The sequence below is a fragment of the Lacerta agilis genome, chromosome 5, assembly GCF_009819535.1.
Source record: "Lacerta agilis isolate rLacAgi1 chromosome 5, rLacAgi1.pri, whole genome shotgun sequence".
Lineage (NCBI taxonomy): Eukaryota > Metazoa > Chordata > Lepidosauria > Squamata > Lacertidae > Lacerta > Lacerta agilis.
The window spans coordinates 716,875-736,592 of record NC_046316.1 but is presented as its reverse complement, the minus strand read 5'-3'; the positions used below and the strand labels follow the sequence as shown (position 1 = coordinate 736,592).

Sequence of the window (19,718 nt, the reverse complement as noted above, 5' to 3'; positions counted from 1 at the left end):
AACGCGCTGAGGAAAACTGCACATAAATAATGGAATGCAAATAAACCATTTGCTTTGTTTCAATTACAGAAAAATAACAGAAAGTATACTACATCTTCAGAACTTTACAGAAACATGACCCCAGCCAAAAGCCCACCCGCCAGGGGTACAGGGTAGATGCTTAACACTCCTTTTATACAACATATCATTACTCTATTATTATTATTCTATTCTATTAGTTACCATAAACATAGCAACACCTGTTGTACAGTTCCACAGCTGCTAAACTAGATCGCAGGATTACATTCTAACTTTTAAAGAGGTTGTTACACCGGTGGAACACCAATGAACCTTACATAAACCATTCAACAGCTCCAACCAACTGAAATGAAAACCTGTGCAAAAGCCTAAAGCTCAGGGTGGTGAGTGGGAATTTCAGTGCCCCCAGTGACTGATTTAGTGATCATTGTTACACTGGATCCTGTCAGAAAATAAAAGCACAATAGCTGTCTTTCCTGGAAAGACATTAAAACCACACACACACACAATTGGGGATAGGTTTCAGTTTCTGCATCTGATAAGAATTGCAGAAGTGTTTTTCTCTAAGCAGAGGGAAATGAAGTGTCAAACTGGCACGGACATTTTTTGCAGGTAAAACATGGCTGCTTAAGCCATATTGACAATGTAGTATTCTCAGGTCTTTGTCTTGAGAGCATGTTGTGGCAGATTATGTCCTAAGGACTGCATTTTTATCTTTTGAAACAGGCTGCTGCTTTCTGCGCTTAAATTAAGCAGAAGGCCACCATCTCCCCAGAGACAAAGATCAATTTTAGGGGCCGAGACTACCAGGACAGGGTTGCCAATGGCTTTGGGGAAATGGCACCTGCAACTCTCTAAATCACTAATAAAAACATGGGAAGTTGCCCATGGTCCTTCTAATTCAGTATTTTATTTTATTTTATTGTAAATAATTTTTATTAGATTTTCACAGTTACATTTTTACAAATAAAAACAAATACCTTTTCACAAACCTTCTCTTTGAGATTCTTTAAATCTCTGGACTTCCCTCCATACCCTCTTCTGGCTCCTTATATTAACAAATTTCTTCTGCATGTCCATTCTTAAACTTTCCCCATCATTATTTCCCTTAATTTTATCTAATTTTCTACTAGTTGCAGGCGTTTACTTAAAACCCTGCCAGTGTATCAACTTGTTTACAGTATTTTTGCACATAAACAACAAACGATTCCCACTCTTTTTAAAATTTCTTGTTATTGTAGTCTCTGAGCTTTACCGTTAACTTTGCCTTTCTGCATAGTCCATTAGCTTGATCTGCCATTCTTCTTTTGTCTGTGTCTTTTCTTCCTTCCATCTCTGGGCTAACAATATTTGTGCAGCTGTTGTAGAATACATAAAGATTTTCTTCGGTTCTTTGGGTAGTTAGTTCCTATCAATCCTAATAAGAAAGCTGCTGGGGTTTTTTTAAACAAAGGTTATTTTAAACATTTTCTTCAGCTCATTATAGATCATTTCCCAGAAGCTTTTAATAACCTTACATTCCCACTACATATGATAGAATGTACCCACCTTTTCTCTGCATTTCCAACACTTCTTTGGCACATCATTTTCATATAGTTCTCTTTAAGTGCGAAACATGCAGTAATTTTCAAGTCTGTCCTCCAAAGCCTTTCCCAATCACTCATTTGTATATTATGTCCCACATCCGTTGCCCATTTTATCATTACACACTTAACCTCTTCCTCTTTGGCTTCCCATTCCAACAGCAATTTATACATTTTGACAGCAATTTTGCATTATCTTCTACATTTCTCTTTGAAATATTGATATTGTGTAGCTAAAACATTTCTATCGTTTTTAAATTTTTCTTTTATTTGAAAATACTGTAACCAATATGTTACCTTCTCTCTAATTTCCTCAAATTCTTTTAACTAATTGGTTGTCCACTTCTGTTAACAACTCTCTATATGTTGGCCATTTAGTCCTCATATTTACCTTTTTTTTTAAAGATACTGCTTCTACTGGGGATATCCACCATGGTGTTTTTTGTTCTATTAAATCTTTATATCTCCCATACCTTAAAAATCACATTCTTTATTATATGATTATTAAATCATTTGTGGACTTTTGCTTTCTGATACCGTATATACGTATGCCAACCAAATCTATTACCATGCCCTTCCAAGTCTTAACAGGTCTGTATTCTCTAATTTAATCCAATCCCGAATCCAGAAAATGCAGGTTGCCTCAAAGTATAATTTTAAATCTGGTAAAACCTCTGTCTTTAATGTCAGTAAGAAGTTTATATTTTATTCTCAGTTTCTTCCCTTTCCAGATAAATCTTGTAATATCCTTTTGCCATTCTTTGAAGCAGCTCACATTGCTTATCACTGGGATTGACTGAAATAAGAATAACATTTTTGGCAATACTGTACGTTCATTTTAATCACTGAAATTCTTCCTAAAAGTGACAAATTCATCCTTCCCCAGATCTCTAAGTTCCTTTTTATTTCTTTCCAAACTCTTTCATAATTATCTTTAAATATATTAATATTGTTAGCTGTCAACCATATTCCCAAATATTTAACTTTTTTGTGAATCTCTATTTCTAACTTCGGCTGAATCTCTTTCTTGTCTTGCTCGGACACATTTTTCACTAACAGTTTATTTTTATTTTTATTTAGTTTTAAACCTGCCACCAATCCAAAATCCTGTATTTTTTCTACGACTTTTGGAAGTGTGCTTTTTGGATCTTCCACTGTTATTACAAGGTCGCCTGCATATGCTTTCAGTTGTATGCTTTATTTCCTACTGTTACTCCTCTGATGCTTTCTTCTGCCTATATATATAATATTATAATAATATAATATAATATAATATAATATAATATAACATAATACAATACAATACAATACAATACAATACAATACAATACAATACAATACAATACAATACAATACAATAATTCAGTATTTTCTACACTTACACTGACCAGCAGTGGCTCTCCAGCATTTTGGTGGGGCTTTGTAGTGCTACCTGGAGATGCTGGAATTGAACCTGTGAGTATCTGCATGGGTGCTAGCACTGAGCAGTGGCCCTTCCCTTTCATCCTTACCTCTTGATCTCGGCTGCTTTACAGTAAAATTAACCAAACACACATATCTGAGAGCAGGACTTGTATGTATGTCTTGTTTTTGGATTTGAGGCCCTTCTAAGATAAGTGTACTGAGGACACAAACTTTTTAAAAGATTTTGCATGGACAAGGGCCATTTTCACATGGAGAAAATGCTGCTTTTGAAATGGCTGTTATATCCTGCATTACCCTCCCCCCCCCACCACTTCCAGTCACATGAAGAACAAGTTGCCTTGCACACTGCATTTTTTCCACCACTATTCCACATAATAGACTGCCATTGGTTTAAATGGGGGCATTTTCAGAATGTCAGTATACACACTAAAACATGCAGGTGTAAAATTACTTGGGGGGGGGGATTTTATGCTTTGATAAAGCGCAGTTCTTTGGGTAGTTAGTTGCCAGTTAAAAAGCTGGCTGCATTTTAGGTCTGGTAGACATTGCATGTGCGTTATGGAAAAGGTAGAGAAACAAGAAATAGAGAGCAAGTTGCTCCTTGGGCTGCAAGAGGCAAGTACTTCCTGCCTTGAACCTTGTCTGCTTGCAAACATGAGTGTGTGAGAGTAGGGGCTGAAAAGGAGTTGTAGCCTGGAGAAGTGTCCAGTTCCCAGGTGGGGTGGGTGAGTGTGGGGTTGGGGTTTCTCACACACAGATAAAATGCAACACCACAATCTCTTACAGTTGCAGTATGGAGATAATTGTGCAAAAGATTGGTGAATGTGCCCAAAGTGACATATAAATTCTAAGAATTACTTGATATTCGTGTTCACTCAGTTGAGTCTTGGTGTAGTACTGCAGTGAGGAACCTCCGGCCCATGCAACTAATCTGGCTGATGCATTTTCTCCAAATCACATTAATCTGCCTAACCCTTGGTGCTATATGTAAGACCAGGTGTGGAGCAGGTAAATACGTGGCTGGGATTGGCTGAGTTGCACCGAGTTCTTCTTCAAAGGAGTTTGTTCTCGGCATCAATCACCTGATGGGTGGTGAGAGACACCCTCTTTGCCTGTTTGCAGACAGGCATAGTATAGATTCAAACCTTGCCTGGAAAATGGACATTTTTTTTTCTTTTAGTCTAAGAGGGGAAACTTCCATTTGCAGAATAGTTTGAATCCAAACCATCAGCAAACGGACTTCAAAGGGGCTACCACTCACTTTGAAGTTATCACCTGATATCATAATGGCATCAAGTAATTGACAGCTGGTGGCACTAATGGCCTGTAAGGGTTGGTGGAGAAAGGACTCTGCTTGCATACTGGAAAAGTTTCCCGACCAGTCTATGTGGTTTGGCATATTACACTGTAGTGTTGTGATGGAGAAAAGACTCTTAATGAAAGGTGTATTTAAACCCTGTTAGAACTGACACATTATAATCAGGAAAAGCAGAGGTATCTCCGATCTAGTTTAATGGCAACGTATTCAAAATACCTATAATCAGTCCCAAACACATATCGATGAGTCTTCTGAGTGGAGATGTATAGGATCGCATGGTCAATTACTTGATTTTTCTAAGCAAGAGTTCCCTTTTCTTCTTTTACATATTCATCTAACCTTCACTTTGTCTCTGGATTTGGAATATTTACCATTAAAATCTATTTTTAACTATAGTGTATCTAATGAACCGTCTGGATGCTGCTACGCCTCTCCGTCTTGGTTTATATCGACCATTCCTCTTTCGATGGCACCCAGTTGCAAGAATTATAGTGCAACAGCAAATCACAGTCAAGGAAAAACAGAGTGCCACTGGAAGCAGCCAGCTCCCCCTTTCTCCTTCTTCCTCCCAAGCTTGTTTCTGGTCTTCATTGTCTGATGTGTAATTCCTGCCACTGTACACCTTGGTTTCGTTCAAGTGTTTGCTGCTGTTCAGATGGGCTGGGCTGGGCATGTTTGATAACATCTTGATAGTTGTAACGACAGTACTAGGAAGTGCAGTTGCATTGTCAGACGTGGCTGTTGAACCATTCTTTTCTGAGATGTTTGCCACTTTAGTAAAATAGTTCTTCAGTGGTACATCTGCAGGCCCTAAATATGTGCTGGATGGAGACCTGTGAACTGGGGCAGGTGTAGTACTTGTGTTGCTGCTGTTACTTACCAGCTCTTGGACCACTGTAGAAGATAAGGATTCAGGAAGAAAGTACCTTGAACTGCTTGTTGCCTTCTGGCATTTTTCTAAATTGGCAACCCTTGCACTTCCATGCACTTCCCATTTATTAAGAGAGGACCTGGTATTCATATCTTTAAAAGAGAGTTTCTCAAACACAAGAAGATCCGGATCAACCCCTGTCAAAGCAGAATCCAAGCACAAGTCAAGACATTAATGTCAGTGTGTCACCTAAATTCACCTATGTTTCCTAACTATGGAAACCTTCCTAGTTGCACATGATAACATGCCCATGAAGAGCATAGTGTATGAGTTCTCTACTGGGTTCTGGCTTTACTGGGAGAGGGGTTGATTTTTAACATCTATACAAAGCCACTGGGAGCAGTCATTAGGGGATTTGGAGCTATGCAGATGGAAATAGACGCACCCTGCCAAACCTTGACATTCCTTCAAGGCACAGGAACCTTGCCAGTAAATTTGCCCTGCCTCACTTAAAAGCTTGACTGGTGGGTGTGGGGTGTGCTTTGCAATATTACTGTGCTAGCTGAAGTTACTGGAGGTGAAGAAAAAAGTCACTGGACATATTTTCACACCCCTCTGCAAAGTGTCCCCAAAGTTCAGGTAGGATAGATTCAGTATGCTGCAAACCCCAACCTCACTCAAGAAATCCCATTAGAAGTTGTTACTAGGGAAGAAGCATCTCTCCTCATCATAGACACTGCAGACTGTCAAATCTATGTGAGGACTGGAATTATCTCCATTTTTACTCTTAGCACTGTTATTCCATCCCTGGCAGGGAAATGGTTAAGAACTTCCCACCACTTCTACTCTAAATTTCCTTCTCCCAAATACGTTTTTTTTTAATTATTTCTTTTGCATGTGGCATGCAACCCTTTCTTCTTTGTGTGTGCATAATGATGCCTTACCTGGTGTGATGTTGTACAACACAACATTGATCCAAGGCCTCAGTATGCAGCTCTCCAACACTGGGCAATAAACATGCAGGCAGTTAAGGCTCTGATTCTTGGTTTCACCATAGAAAACTGCCAAGTTGCAGGAAACTAAAAACAGCAACAGAAGAAGAAAAGCTTTGCATTGATTTCAGAATAAAGTTAAGGATTCATATTGTGCCTGTACATCAGGGGTTGTCAACCTGGTCCCTGCCGCCCACTAGTGGGCGTTTCAGGATTCTAGGTGGGCGGTAAGGGGTTCTACGGCACAAGCTGAATCCTTCCATCGAGCACTGGTGGGCAGTAAGGAAATTTTACCATCAAGAAAGATGCATTAGTGGGTGGTAGGTATAAAAAGGTTGACTACCCCTGCTATACATGAATACATCTCCTTTAGACTCGCATGTGGGTCTTTTCACTGGGACTGTGTTGTGGCACCTCTCAGCTGGGCCCTGGAAGTGGGGGGAGAGACCTGACCACTGTGACCAGACTCAGCAAAGCCTCACTGTACCTCCGGGAGCTCATGAGGAGACCCTCCCTGGAGCCCAAAGGGGATATCTTCTACAGGCTCCGGAGAGGTGCAGGCGAGCCAGGGGCACAGTGGGGCTTTGCTGAGGCTCTACAACCTCGCAGCTGACATGTGGGAAAGCTGTGCCTCAGCCGAGCAAGCCCCCATGCAACTCTGGCTCACAGAAGCCAGAGAGATGTGGGACAGGGGCCTGTTAAGTTGCTCTGCTGAGGGGCGAGCAGCAGAGCAGTTTAAAGAAGCCGCCCGCCTGTTCCTCAGCCGCCTTTGCACTGGTGGGCAGGCCAGCCACCTTGTTCTCTCAGGAGGAAGAGAACACACCCACCCACACACCCCGCAAAGGTGGCTGAGGCAGCACCACAAACCGAGTCTCACAGAGGCTGCCTCTGGCTCAAGAGAAGAGGCCTCCCAGCTCGAAGATGCCCTCTTTGGGCTCTGGGGTCAATCTTATGAGGGAGGTGCGTTCCAGCTTTTGGTGTAGAAAAAAAGCACTGGACATAACCAATCTAAGTCCAGCACACCAGCTACTCCTATCACACAGGCTGAGTCTTGAAGCAGAATCTATAGCTGATCATTTCAATTTCAAAAAAATGTGACCTGGTGGGGTTGAAAATAAATAAATTGGGCAACTGACACAGAAACTGTTGACAGCTAGCTCAGATACCAAAAATTGAGAGAGGCTATTTTTCTAGTTAATTGGCAGCCCTATGTAGATGTATTTGTTCTCCTTCGACCAAGAAGCATCAGTACACCCATCGCCAAATCTAAAATGTCCAAGTACGCAAGACAGAATTCGGTATGCTGGCAGTGTTACTTATCAGGCTATCTAAACATCTTGAAACGTGAGTTTTGTTGTGCCAGTTCAGTACTTGGGCTCACTCCATTAGATCTGATTTCACTCCATTAGATCTGATTTCAATCAGTTCCTTGATCTTCCCGGCTCACATCTTGCTCCAGCTGTGGGACGTAGTACTGCTCTTTGTTAGAAAGCTCAGTTCCAAAACCTAACAATCCATGGCTGGAGAAAGGCAAGGGTGAGCTTGGAAGATGGTTACAAATTGTAGCCAGCATTACTGAGTTGAGTAATGACAGGCAGCTGTCTCAATCTTTTTTTAAAAAAGGGGGTACACCAACATGAAAAATGCAACAGGAAAAGCCAGCTAGGTGCAATGAGGATAATTTTATGAATATTTCACAATGCATTTCAAATGCCATTTATCAGGGGAAATTGTTCAACAGTTAAATACACTGCATCATCTTCCAGCACTCCAGTTATTAAGGAGCAGCAAGTGGTGGAGCTCTGCACTGGGAAATGTGGTTTACACTATGATTACACCTCCTTGCTTTGCCTGTTGCACGTAGAGCGCATTGCAGTAGTCCAAGCGGGATATAACCAGAGCATGCACCACTCTGGCGAGACAGTCTGCGGGCAGGTATGGTATCCAATGGTTATCAGGTCATTTCTATTCCAGTAAATTTGGTTTTATAGTCATAGCCAATTTGTGGTGTTGTTGTTTTGTTTTGTTTTTAACATGGACTGCTTGGATCTTTTACAGAGGAAGAAAATGAATCCTTACCATTCTTTAGGAGGCAGCAGGTCCGGCTGCACTGTTGGGCTGTAGCTTCTGTGTAGACTTTGAGAATGTAGGCCCCTCTTCTCTGTGAATGCTCCAGATCAATTGTAAGGCCTGGGAATCGTCGAATCCAACAATTCTTGTAATAAGTGGTGGGTGAGCAAATGCAGTCTGATCTCCATGCCCAGCCCAAAAGCAGAAAGACTTCCGACACAGCCATCAGCAGAAACATCTCAGTAAAAGGCTTTTCTCCAAAGCAGAAACATTGTCCACCAGAGAACCTATTGTGATGTGTCAATGCTGCTGGGTTAAACAATCTTCTCACAGGTTATGGTCATGGTCTTCCAGGGTAAAACTATGCTGTCACGACAAAGCCATTCTTAAGCATATAAAGTGGTTTTTTTCCTTGTCTCTGGGCTGCCGTTTGTGGAGCAATGAAAAACACTCTGAAGCTGACCAGATTTATCTCTTCTCACCCTTCACACTGTGGTTGAGCTCTTAAAGCTGGGCCCCATGATCTTGATTTGGTTGTGCTTAGTGTGTTTAGGCCTGGTAGAACAATGGGTCGTGTAATAAAAGTTTCAGTCTTTGTTACTGCTGTGCTAGGGGAGAAAAGTTACTTTTCTCTTAAAATGAACTGATCACTGCATTTGTATTTACGTTGAACCTCCATAACAAGAAGCCAGTAATTTATTAACCAAACCCTGCTGCTCGACATTACTCTGGCTGCACTTAGCTGTGTGAACTTGGGACTGCAACCCTAGCACTTATCAAATGTTAAGTCCCATCAAACACAGTGGCATTTACTTCCAAGTAAATATGCATAGGATTAGGCTGCACTTTTCACTAAATCCTATGAGATTTCAGTGTGTGCCCAACATGTGTGTTGGCATAGGAATACAGGACTGCAACCTCAGGATATTTTTTTTAAGTGATACATAAATGTCCCTTTAATTCCATTAGTCATTTTTCAAATATCCAATAGTTTGTGGGATGTAATCCATTGGTGTAGTCAAATGCCACATTCCTTACTTCCCTAGAGTGGGCACAGGATAATTTCCTCTTCCCCTGGTCTGGAGCATCCTCCCCCTGCATGTGACCTGGGGGATGGGCGTGGCTCTGACTGACTCCATAAAAGAGCCGAGTCACGCAGCCATTTTCTCAGTCTTGAAGTTGTCTTGTTCCAGTGTTGTCTTATTCTATCTTTTGCTGCCATGCTGCTCTCCTCCAGCCATTTTGTTGTATTAATGTAACTTTTACTGTCTGCTGGCTCTCGACCAGCAGCACATGAGCTCAGTCTCCCTAGGACAGGCATGGCCAAACTTGGCCCTCCAGCTGTTTTGGGACTACAACTCCCATCATCCCTAGCTAACAGGAACAGTAGTCAGGGATGGTGGGAATTGTAGTCCCAAAACAGCTAGAGGGCCAAGTTTGACCATGCCTGCCCTAGGAGATGAACTCACTAAGTGTTCATGTGTAAATAAATAAATAAATAAGTAAGTAAATAAACTTCTATGTGTAACCACTAAGTAAAGCCTGCCTTTCAGGGATCATAATAATGAACTGAAATGTGAGTAATTTTTTTGTTACTCTTGTGTCTTTATTCTTTTGAAAGAGATTAAAGGGGACACCAGGAAATAATCTTAACTAAAAGATTCAAACGAATCTGCAAACAGGCTTCCAGCTATATTGAGGGGAATGTGCTCTGCTACATCACTCACTAGCATGAGTGAAGGATGGATAATACTTTTTCAATATATCCTTTCCTACTACCTTTAACATTCCCACATAATTAACATGGAAGAGAAAGAGAATGCGGATGATATTATTACAACTATTATTTTTATTTACTATTGCTGCTAAAACAGTACTACAACAAAATAAAATAAGGGAACTCACAACAAAATGTTGCAGTCCAGTGGTACCTTGGTTTACGAACTTAATCCATTCCGGAAATCTGTTCTTAAACCGAAACAGCTCTTCAACTAGACGCGCTTTCCCTAATGAGGCCTCCCATCGTCGGTGCCCTTCCACCGTTTGGATTCTGTTCTTAGACCGAGGTAAAGTTCGCAAACTGGGACACTTCTTCCAGTTTTGCGGAGTTCATAAACCAAATAGTTCATAAACAGGGCTGTTCTTAAACCGAGGTACCACTGTATAACCCTAGCTCCTAAAAGGAGTTCTCCTGTGCAGGATGCCAACATTCTTGGAACAAGAAACATGCAGCATGTTCAGAGCTCACAGAATAGAGGAGGTTCCAAAAAGGAGAAAGGGAATCTTTTTTATTTTCTTCCCTCCTCTCCCCATTTTATTTCCCCCCCATTGTATTTTATGGCACTAAAGAGCTTAGATTTGGTGTCAGGATAGTCATGGAAAGAGGGCAGGCCTCCTGTGCCTTTCATAGGTGTGTACAAGAGGGAATTTCAGAAGCTGCCTCCTGCAGGCCAAGCTACCCCTAGAGCACGGGTGTCAAACACAAGGCCCGGGGGCCTAATCCGGCCCGCCAGACCTCGTCATGTGGCCCGCGCGCACCTCCCTCCCTCCCGGCGCCCACCCGCACCGGGGAGGGAGGGCGCGCGCGCTCACTGCACGCACGCAAACACACATGCACAGGCGTGTGCACACAGAGCAACCTCCTTCCCCTTCCCCCTGATCACGTGCCCCACTGCTGCCGGGACAGTCACCAGCACCACCCCCTCCCTGCATCTACACACACACACAAACACACACACACACAGCCGCGCAGCTGGCCTCTTGTTCCGTCCGCAGCCGGCACAGGCGCTTCCCCTCCGAGAGTCTCGCGGAGAAAGAGGCGCCGCGGCGGGGAGGAAGAGAGAAGTAGCAGCCGGCGCCGATCTCCTCCTCCTGTTTCGCCACCGGCGGAGGATCCTTCTCCTTCCTGCTCCTCTTTCCTGCCGCCACCGCCACGAGGTAGCTTTTCTCCTTGGCGTTGCTGGCCGGCTCTCCTCCCTTTCCCCGCGCGCCCTTGCACCGCTCCCTCGGGGGGGCCATGGGGCTCCTGTCGCAGGGCTCCCCGCTGAGCTGGGAGAAGACACAGCGCCACACGGAGCACGTGCGCAAACACGGCATCCTCCAGTTCCTGCACATCTACCGGGCGGTGGGCGAGAGGCACAAGGACGTGCTCAAGTGGGGCGACGAGGTGAGTGAGGGCCGGGGAGATGGAGCTGAAGACCGGATGGATCCAAGAAGCTGCCTTCCTTCCTTTCCTTTCCTTTCCTTTCCTCTCCTCTCCTCTCCTTCCTTCTTTCTTTTTTTCTCTCTCTTCTTTCTTTCGTCCACCCACCATGGCGCGCTTTTGCTGCTGCTGCTGCTTCAACTTCAACACAACAACCTTGGGAGGTAGGCTTGTATAGCATCACTTATGAAAATGCCCTTCAGCTTCCCTCCTGCATGTAACAGATTGCTTTGTGCCTGGGTCTACTCACATGGTGATTATTCAGTAGGCATGGTGCTTGTTTACTAATTAATGGGTTTGTGTATGCTAGTCCTATAAGAAGGGCCATGATTTACACCAGTGCCACCGTGCTCTCCTTTCACCCCGAGTTAAAATGATTGAAGTAGTGCACGGAGTGGACACATAGTCCTACAGATAAAACCGGCCCTTTGAGGGTGACCAAAGTTTGACACCCCTGCCCTAGAGCTTCTCAGTTTAGCTTCTTAGAGGACAGAGGAAGTTGCATTCTGCACTTGAGATAACTCTTTCCTTAGCTGACTGCCCTTTCCTTACCATTCTCATTGCTATTGTGAGACTCTTAGATGGTAGATGGCACTCCCCTTTTGCTAATGCTAAGCTGGCTATTCAAAGATCCTTTCACTAACATTCAGGATGGGGGGTGGCACAGGTCCTTCCAGGTCCCCATAGCTAAACAGAACAACACAATCGAAAATTCTTTCTAGTAGCACCTTAGAGACCAACTGAGTTTGTTCCTGGTATGAGCTTTCGTGTGCATGCACACTTCTTCAGTTTTGACTATGGCAGACCAACACGGCTACCCACCTGTAACTAAAACAACACAAGTTTTTTTCTTTTAAAAACTCTTTAGGATACAGCGCCTAGTTACTGCAGGTGTTATACAGATAATTAAAAATAACTTGCGTGATCTAAAAAAAACCTGAACAACATGTGAAGAGTTCCTAGTATGATGAGAATTAAAGGTAAAGGGACCCCTGACCATTAGGTCCAGTCGTGTCCGACTCTAGGGTTGCAGCACTCATCTCGCTTTATTGGCTGAGGGAGCTTCCGGGTCATGTGGCCAGCATGAATAAGCCGCTTCTGGTGAACTAGAGCAGCGCACGGAAAAACCGTTTACCTTCCTGCTGGAGCGGTACCTATTTATCTATTTGCACTTTGACGTGCTTTCGAACTGCTAGATTGGCAGGAGCAGGGACCAAGCAATGGGAGCTCACTCCATCGCAGGGATTCGAACTGCCGACCTTCTGATCGGCAAGCCCTAGTCTCTGTGGTTTAACCCACAGCGCCACCCGCGTCCCTTTTATGATGAGAATTAAAGTTTGATAAATAATAATATTGCATTGTTTCCAGGTTCAGTGCACTTCCTTGTGGTGGATGCCTCTCTTCTGGTTTGGCAACAAAAACAAAGCATTTCGACTTCCGGCGAGGACGCCATCGCGGGCGGTCGTGGGTCGCTTCGGCAGTGAAGCGACTCAGGCCGACCCGGGGGTTGGAGCCCCGCTACCGCTAAGCGGGGCTCCGGTAAGCCGCGGGTCGAGCGTCCCGCGGCTTGGGCCCTCCGGCGAGCCCACTATAGCTCCGAACCCTTCCCTCGTTCCCCCTGTAAAGGGGGAGTGGGGGTGAAGGGACTACGGAGCTGGGCTGAGGAGGAATGCCCCAACCGGGCCGGCGAAGCGGCGGCCGCCGCTCGCGGTGAGCGATATCGTTCTACCTGGTAAAGAAAGACAGAGGAAGCCCGTTGGCCGTGAGTACTCTTAACAGTGGATTTATCCTGATAATGGCTCTCCGGGAGAAATGACGAAAAGGAAGCCCGTTTTGACTCCCTTTGGAGAAAGAGAAAGCAACTGTATCAATGGCGACTGCTGTGACAATGGAGGATACAAATGTTTCGAACTTAACAGGCAAGATCGGTCAGACCCCTTTAAGGCAGTGTTTTTCAACCTTTTTTGGGCAAGGGCACACTTGCTTTATGAAAAAAATCACGAGGCACACCACCATTAGAAAATGTTAAAAATTTTAACTCTGTGCCTATATTGACTATATATAAAGTAATTCTCTTGAATAGGAATCAAATAAACACAATTTTTCCCACGACACACTGCTTTAAGGGATCAAAGTTGGTGGAAATATTTCTTTTTTAAAAGGATGGAATGTAATCTTTTCGCCCTGACTTCAGGGAAAATGGCTGCGGAGATCAGTGTTAGAAATGGAAAAATACTGTGACTAAGATGGCAAATACTGTAATCTGATACCCTGTGCCCATTTCTACCATGTTGGGCTTTGTTTTCAAGTTGGTTTTGGACTCTGGTCTCACGCATGAGCAAAGGACTTTTATTTTGAAATTGGAACTGTTGAACCAGAAATTAACTTTGTTGAACCAGGATATGGCAAGACAGTTATATCCCACAGAACAGACTATTGCGAACATGGCTAAATTGGAAGAGACCTTTGACAGGGAGCTAAAGGGGATTATTGAAGTACAAAATACACTGTTTTTGCAACTCCGAAGAGATGGAACGTCCTGTTGGAGTGAGAGTCCCAGGATTAGGAAACAATTTATATCCAATTTCTGGGGTGAGGGCCCAGGAATGATGGGGAAAAGACTTATTCGCTTACAATCAAAAGATGAATGGAATTTCGAAGCGGATATGCTGGAAAATGAGGATCGGTGTACCCTGATACTCCCTGCAAAGACTGTAATAGACTGTGTCTGGATTTGTGGATCTACAGGAAAAGAGGACATTCTGGAAATTGTTCGAGGTATAAGTTGGAGAAGCATCTGGGGGGAAGTCCCGAGATGGTGTAAGAAAATGGTCAGAAAAGGGATAGGGTGAAATATATTAAGGATAAAAATTAGGATGGTTTATTATGGTACCCTGAAGTCGGCGTGTTAAGATTTTAAGCTTTTGAACTAGAGAAGAGATATTTGAATATCTGTGTTATTAGCAGCAGTCTAAGTGAAAGAAGATGTTTGATATGATATGATATAAGAAGTAATATGTTATGTTATAAAGTTGTGTTATTAATTATTGTGAAGTAATATTTGGAATAGATCTGATATAAAATAAGAAGTGATAGATTATTTTGGAGTAAAAATAAGATTATAAGAAGCTTGTTTAGTTTAGATTTATTAATGATTTGATTTTAGTGATGAGGAGTTACCAAAGTAAATTTGATCTGGAACCAAAGGAGAGGAAAACGGGGGAAGTCGCTAAGTAGTGACGTGAACAAGAAAAGTTTTTTGTGTGTGTGAAACAAGAATAAGAATTGTTGGTGTATTTTGTTTTGTTGTGCTTTGATGGTGGGGTTTGTGTTTGATGTGTTGTGTAGCCGTATGTGTTATATTGTTCTTTGTATTGAAAAACCAATAAATTCTCTATTAAAAAAAAACCAAAGCATTTCAGTTACACTCCCCCACTCCTTATGCATTGTAACTTGTGTGCATAACCTTACATGGAAAGAAACTACATTTCCTGTCATAAAACATAGCAGCTGTTCCATGTTTAGCCTGCCATCCATGCTTTTCTCCATGGCATTCCACCCAGTTTTCTATTCCCAAGATAGAGTCAGGTCTCATTCTGCAGAGACACTGAACACACCCAAACCTTAATGAGATGTTTGGGGAGTGTAGCCCCCCCACCACCACCCATGCAGTGCTTAGATTCTGATATCTGTAGAAATTTTGAGCGGCGACTTAAAAGGTAAAATGGTACAAGTCAGTCTCGCTTCTAAAAAGGAATAAAAATGTTTGCTTGTAATACCAAAATGATTTTTATAAATATATCTATAGTCTCCCTATTTTTAGTAACAATTGCTTCTGCTGCAATTAATTTGTTGGGTAAAATTCCAAATCAGAATATTATCTGGTAGGTAATTATGGGCATTAAGTTATCCATAGTGGCTGATCCCGACATTCAGTTTTGATTTTCACTTTTAATTATTATAGGATTACATGCATTTTAATTTACACTACATTGTTGCTGCTGTTGTTGGGACAATGGAGTGAGCCTCCGAGGGTGAAATCCAACCACTGCATCTGCGGCACTGAAGTGGCCTCCCCAGGGCACAAGGCTGAGCAGTGTGCATGGAGGTCCTGGTCTGCCCAGCCTGGCTGATGGGGTCCAAAGGTAAGCAGAGCAATACATTCAGCAGCAGCTTGGCTGCAGGAGTTGCCGGAAGGAGGCGTACAAGGTGCCATCCAGCTGTTGCCTTAGAGACTCCGTACCCATTTGTGGAGGGTTTACTCCTTGGTATTTCCTTCTCCCAAAGATATCCCACAAGGCAGCAGAGGTTCAGGATGAAGGTTTTCCTTCTAGATAGGCTACCTTCCCATGTTGATGAACCCCACCTGCCCTTATTCTTGGGAATAAGTCCCACTGAACAAGGGACTTCCAGATACGTAATAGAACTTAACTTTTGGGAACCTGGTTATTGCAGAATAAATTATTAAATGGTACAAGCAACAAAGAACCTTATTTGAAGTGTGTAATTGTGATGGAAGATACTTGGGCAGTGGTCACACTAGTTAGCTGATTTCTGATTTTTTAAAATGTGGCATATCTTTTAAATGGTTTTTAAATGTATATACTCTTGCAAACCATTGTGTTATTTTTGTGACTAGCAGTGCATATTCTAAATAAATGTCTACTCAGAAGTAAGTCACACTAAGTTCAGTATGGCTGTGGGAACATCCAAACTGGAGCAAAATGTGGACCCCACCCTGGGTTGTCCCAGACCATGGGTAGGCAAACCAAGGCCCGGGGGCTGGATCCGGCCCAATTGTGTTCTAAATCTGGCCCATGGATGGTCTGGGAATCAGCGTGTTTTTACATGAGTGGAATGTGTGCTTTTATTTAAAATGCGTCTCTGGGTTATTTGTGGGGCATAGGAATCCCCCCAATCAAAAAATACTTCGGGGGGCCCCCACAAGGTATGAGGGACAGTGGACTGGCCCCCCACTGAAAATGTTTGCTGACCCCTGTCCCAGACTTTCCCTCTTTTAAATGCAGGTTTGTTTTTTATCCTGGCTCTTTCAGACTTTGAGGATCAGAAAAACCTCATTTGAAAGGGGGAAATGTAAGGTTTGGGACAATACTGTGACAGTGAACATGTAGCATGGGGAGACAGGATGCTGTGAATCTACATTTTGTTCCAGTGCAGACAACCCCCAGTCAAAATCATCATATATCCCAGCTGCAGCCTCTTTCTATGGATCATTACCTCTTCTGAGAAGATTTGATACCAGATTTCTCTCATAATTCTCCGTTCTGATACAAATCTTTCATGTGAGGAATATTTCAAAAAAGTATAAAGACTGGGTTTTGCCTGAAATTTGTTATTTTATATCCTAGTATCCTAGACAGAAGAATTGAAAACACAAATATGGCTATAGCAAAACTTACCAGAAGCAAGCACTTTATTGGTTTTCTTACCTGCACTCTGTAGCAGTGACTGTAACTCCAAGAGGAAAAAGCAGGATAGAATCTGTTGGCAGGCAGGATAGCTAGGATTATACTATATGCAAAAAGGCCTATTTCTAAATCCATGCATAACTCTCCGTTGACAGATATGAAACTTGCTTTAATGCTAGCCGTGGGTTTATTTTTAAAATGCCTGCTTGAAAGCAGCAAGTCTGTTGTAAACTGTTGTCAGGCTCTGTGGTGAATGCAGTAGCCTTCCTTGCACCCTCTCCCTACCTGCCTGAGCAGACAATAGCAGAATGACTCTCCTTTGAGGGCCAGTGCCTGGCTGTTAACCCCTTCCCTACCAAAGACAACTGAAACCATGTCAACCTGATACTGGCCAATAAAGGCCATTGACCCAATGTATTGGTTCTTTGTTCCTGAGGTCTGGCGGACAGAGAACCCTTTACCTCAGTCTGGCTTCAGGTCAAACCAGAACTGACAGTGCCATGGGGGGGGGGCGTGAGCAAGAGGGGGCTCAACTTTTTCCTTTGGGAATATTTTCCCTGATGAAAATCACATATAAAGCTACTGTTTCCCTCAGCAGGTAAAGTATGTACATGCACAGGCTTTTGTTTCCATAATCAATAAGAGAATTCACAATCCTGATCTGAATTCTCTCTGCCCCCTGCATTAGAAAAACAGAGGTGCAGCAGCCACACACCTCCATATCCATGTCCGCTTGGGACTTCAGGCTTAAAGTGCAATGCAGATATTCAAAGACCTGATCATACAGACACTGGGCCCTTCAGTTTAAAGGGATTTACTGTCTGTGTGGGTTGGGCTTCAGGATTCAGAAGAATTCTGCTGTTACACCCAGATTTTGCTTGTGTGCTTCCCACAGGCTTCTGGTTGGCCCCTGTGAGAAGATGGGCACAGGGTCTGATCCAGCAGGACTCTGCTTAGCTACCATTTTTATTATGTATACACATAATTTAATTGTGTAGATTTGTCTTTAAAAGTTTTGCTGATTTATCTGTGTTTCATTGATAATTTTATTATGTATACCACTTAGAGAATATTTTGATTAAGAGAGCTATACATTTTTCTAAATAAAATAAATGATCTAATTTTTGTATATTATGTTTTTCTAGACAAAGGAAAGTTTGTAACGCAGGGCGTAATTAGGTTAAGAAACCAGTCACCACAAGCTACATTGAACCTCCATGTCCCATGGCAGTCTATCCCTGAACAGTAGATGTTTCCAGAAACATCTGGCTGGCCACTGTCTTACTTAGTGTTGGACTAGATGGAACTTGGCCTGATCAAGCAGTGCAATTGTGAACTAAGATTATGCTGTAAACTACAACCCATCTTGGCAATGCAACAGCATATTGCACAGAGGCAGAGAGAGCCACGGTATGCAATAAGACACCATTCTGTGCTTCACGGAACAAAAAGCCCTCACACTGCATGACCTTAATGGAATGAGCCCATACAGAAGAGGCTTTCTACCCACCTGACCCTGGTTTTAGACTGCTAGGGAGCCCTCTTCACCTGAGTCAGGCACAAAGAAATTCTATTCTGCAGCCTTTTACTTGCTACACCAAACGGATTGAATGTCACAGCCACGATCTGGGAACACATCCTACCTTTCTGTGCCTTGGTGAGCGCAGAGCTCCTTGATCCGTGCAGAATACCTACTGTGAAAAGAAGATGGCTGGGCTTTTGCCTCCTGGAAATACCTGAGAACAGACCTGCAAACTTTTTGAATGTCCGTAATGAAAGACAAATATTGAGCAAGGCACAGATAGGTCAAGTGCTGTGTAACAAATAAAAACATAATTGTGGCTACGTGTGTAGAAAATCTAAGGCATGTACCACATGGCATTCTTACAAGTTTGCTAAAGTGCACTTACTGCATTCTATCAAAAGCAAGTCAAATGGGGCTGCCCAATGATTGAAGAATTTCATCTTCTTTTTAACCAATCTGCCAAGTAAATTTACGTTAGCAAAGTTTAGTTTCTGTGCGGCTTCGTGTTCACATCTTTCCTCCTGACCCCAACTCACTTTAAGGTGATTTACTCCCAAGATTCAGGTGACAGGCTCACAATGTACTACATCGTATGAAAAATTGTGCAGTTAATGCACATACCATGTTTTGGTGTGGTATTTTAATGCTTACACAAGATGTTACATTATAGTGCATTCCTAGAGTTTTTCTAGCCCTCTGGCAAACCAGCACCTTGCGGAGCTCCCTGCTGGGAGAAAGTGCTCTGGGTTGCAAGTGCTTCCTCCAGGTCAGGGCTGGCCCACTTTGGAGGCAAAAGGAGGAGCCGACTCCTGGGGGTCGCTTTCCCCCTCCCAATAAAACATTTGAGGTGGCTGCCCCCCCTTGATGGGCCTTGCCATTCTGGTGGCCTCTGTCTTGGGATCCCTTACTTGGGTCGGGGCTCATTTATTCAGGTGGGCGACCACCTCAGGCGCCAGGGTCCACGGGCTGGTAAAGGTAAAGTTCTCCTCGGAGGCAAGCCACGGGGAGAGCCCTGACCTTTCGGAGCCGAGGAACAGCCCGGCCTGTGCGGCGGCGGCGCCTGCAGCCTTCCGAGGGCCCGCCCTCCCCTGGACGGGGAGCCCGGCAGCGACGAGGCCAAGCGCGGCCGAGCCGGCGGTGGGTGGGGGGCAGAGGGAGGCGCGGAAGCCGCGGAGGGAGGCGGGGCGCGGCTGCCGAGGCGGCGATGGCGATGGCCCGCGCGCAGCGGCCCCGGCCGGAGGGCGACGGCTCGTGTCCCGGGGCGGCGGCGGAGGGCGGCGAGGAG

At 43.7% G+C, this 19,718-nt stretch overlaps 1 protein-coding gene across 1 annotated transcript; it reads right to left on the bottom strand.

Moving 5' to 3' along the window:
- Nucleotides 1-4,680: 4,680 nt before the first annotated feature.
- MANSC4 (MANSC domain containing 4) lies at nt 4,681-8,656 on the bottom strand. The gene is made up of 3 exons (XM_033148227.1): nt 8,287-8,656; nt 6,160-6,294; nt 4,681-5,412 (listed from the first exon to the last, which is right to left on the bottom strand). The coding sequence occupies exons 1-3, from the start codon at nt 8,513-8,515 to the stop codon at nt 4,718-4,720; spliced, it is 1,059 nt and encodes a 352-aa protein (XP_033004118.1). The 5' UTR covers nt 8,516-8,656; the 3' UTR covers nt 4,681-4,717.
- Nucleotides 8,657-19,718: the final 11,062 nt, after the last annotated feature.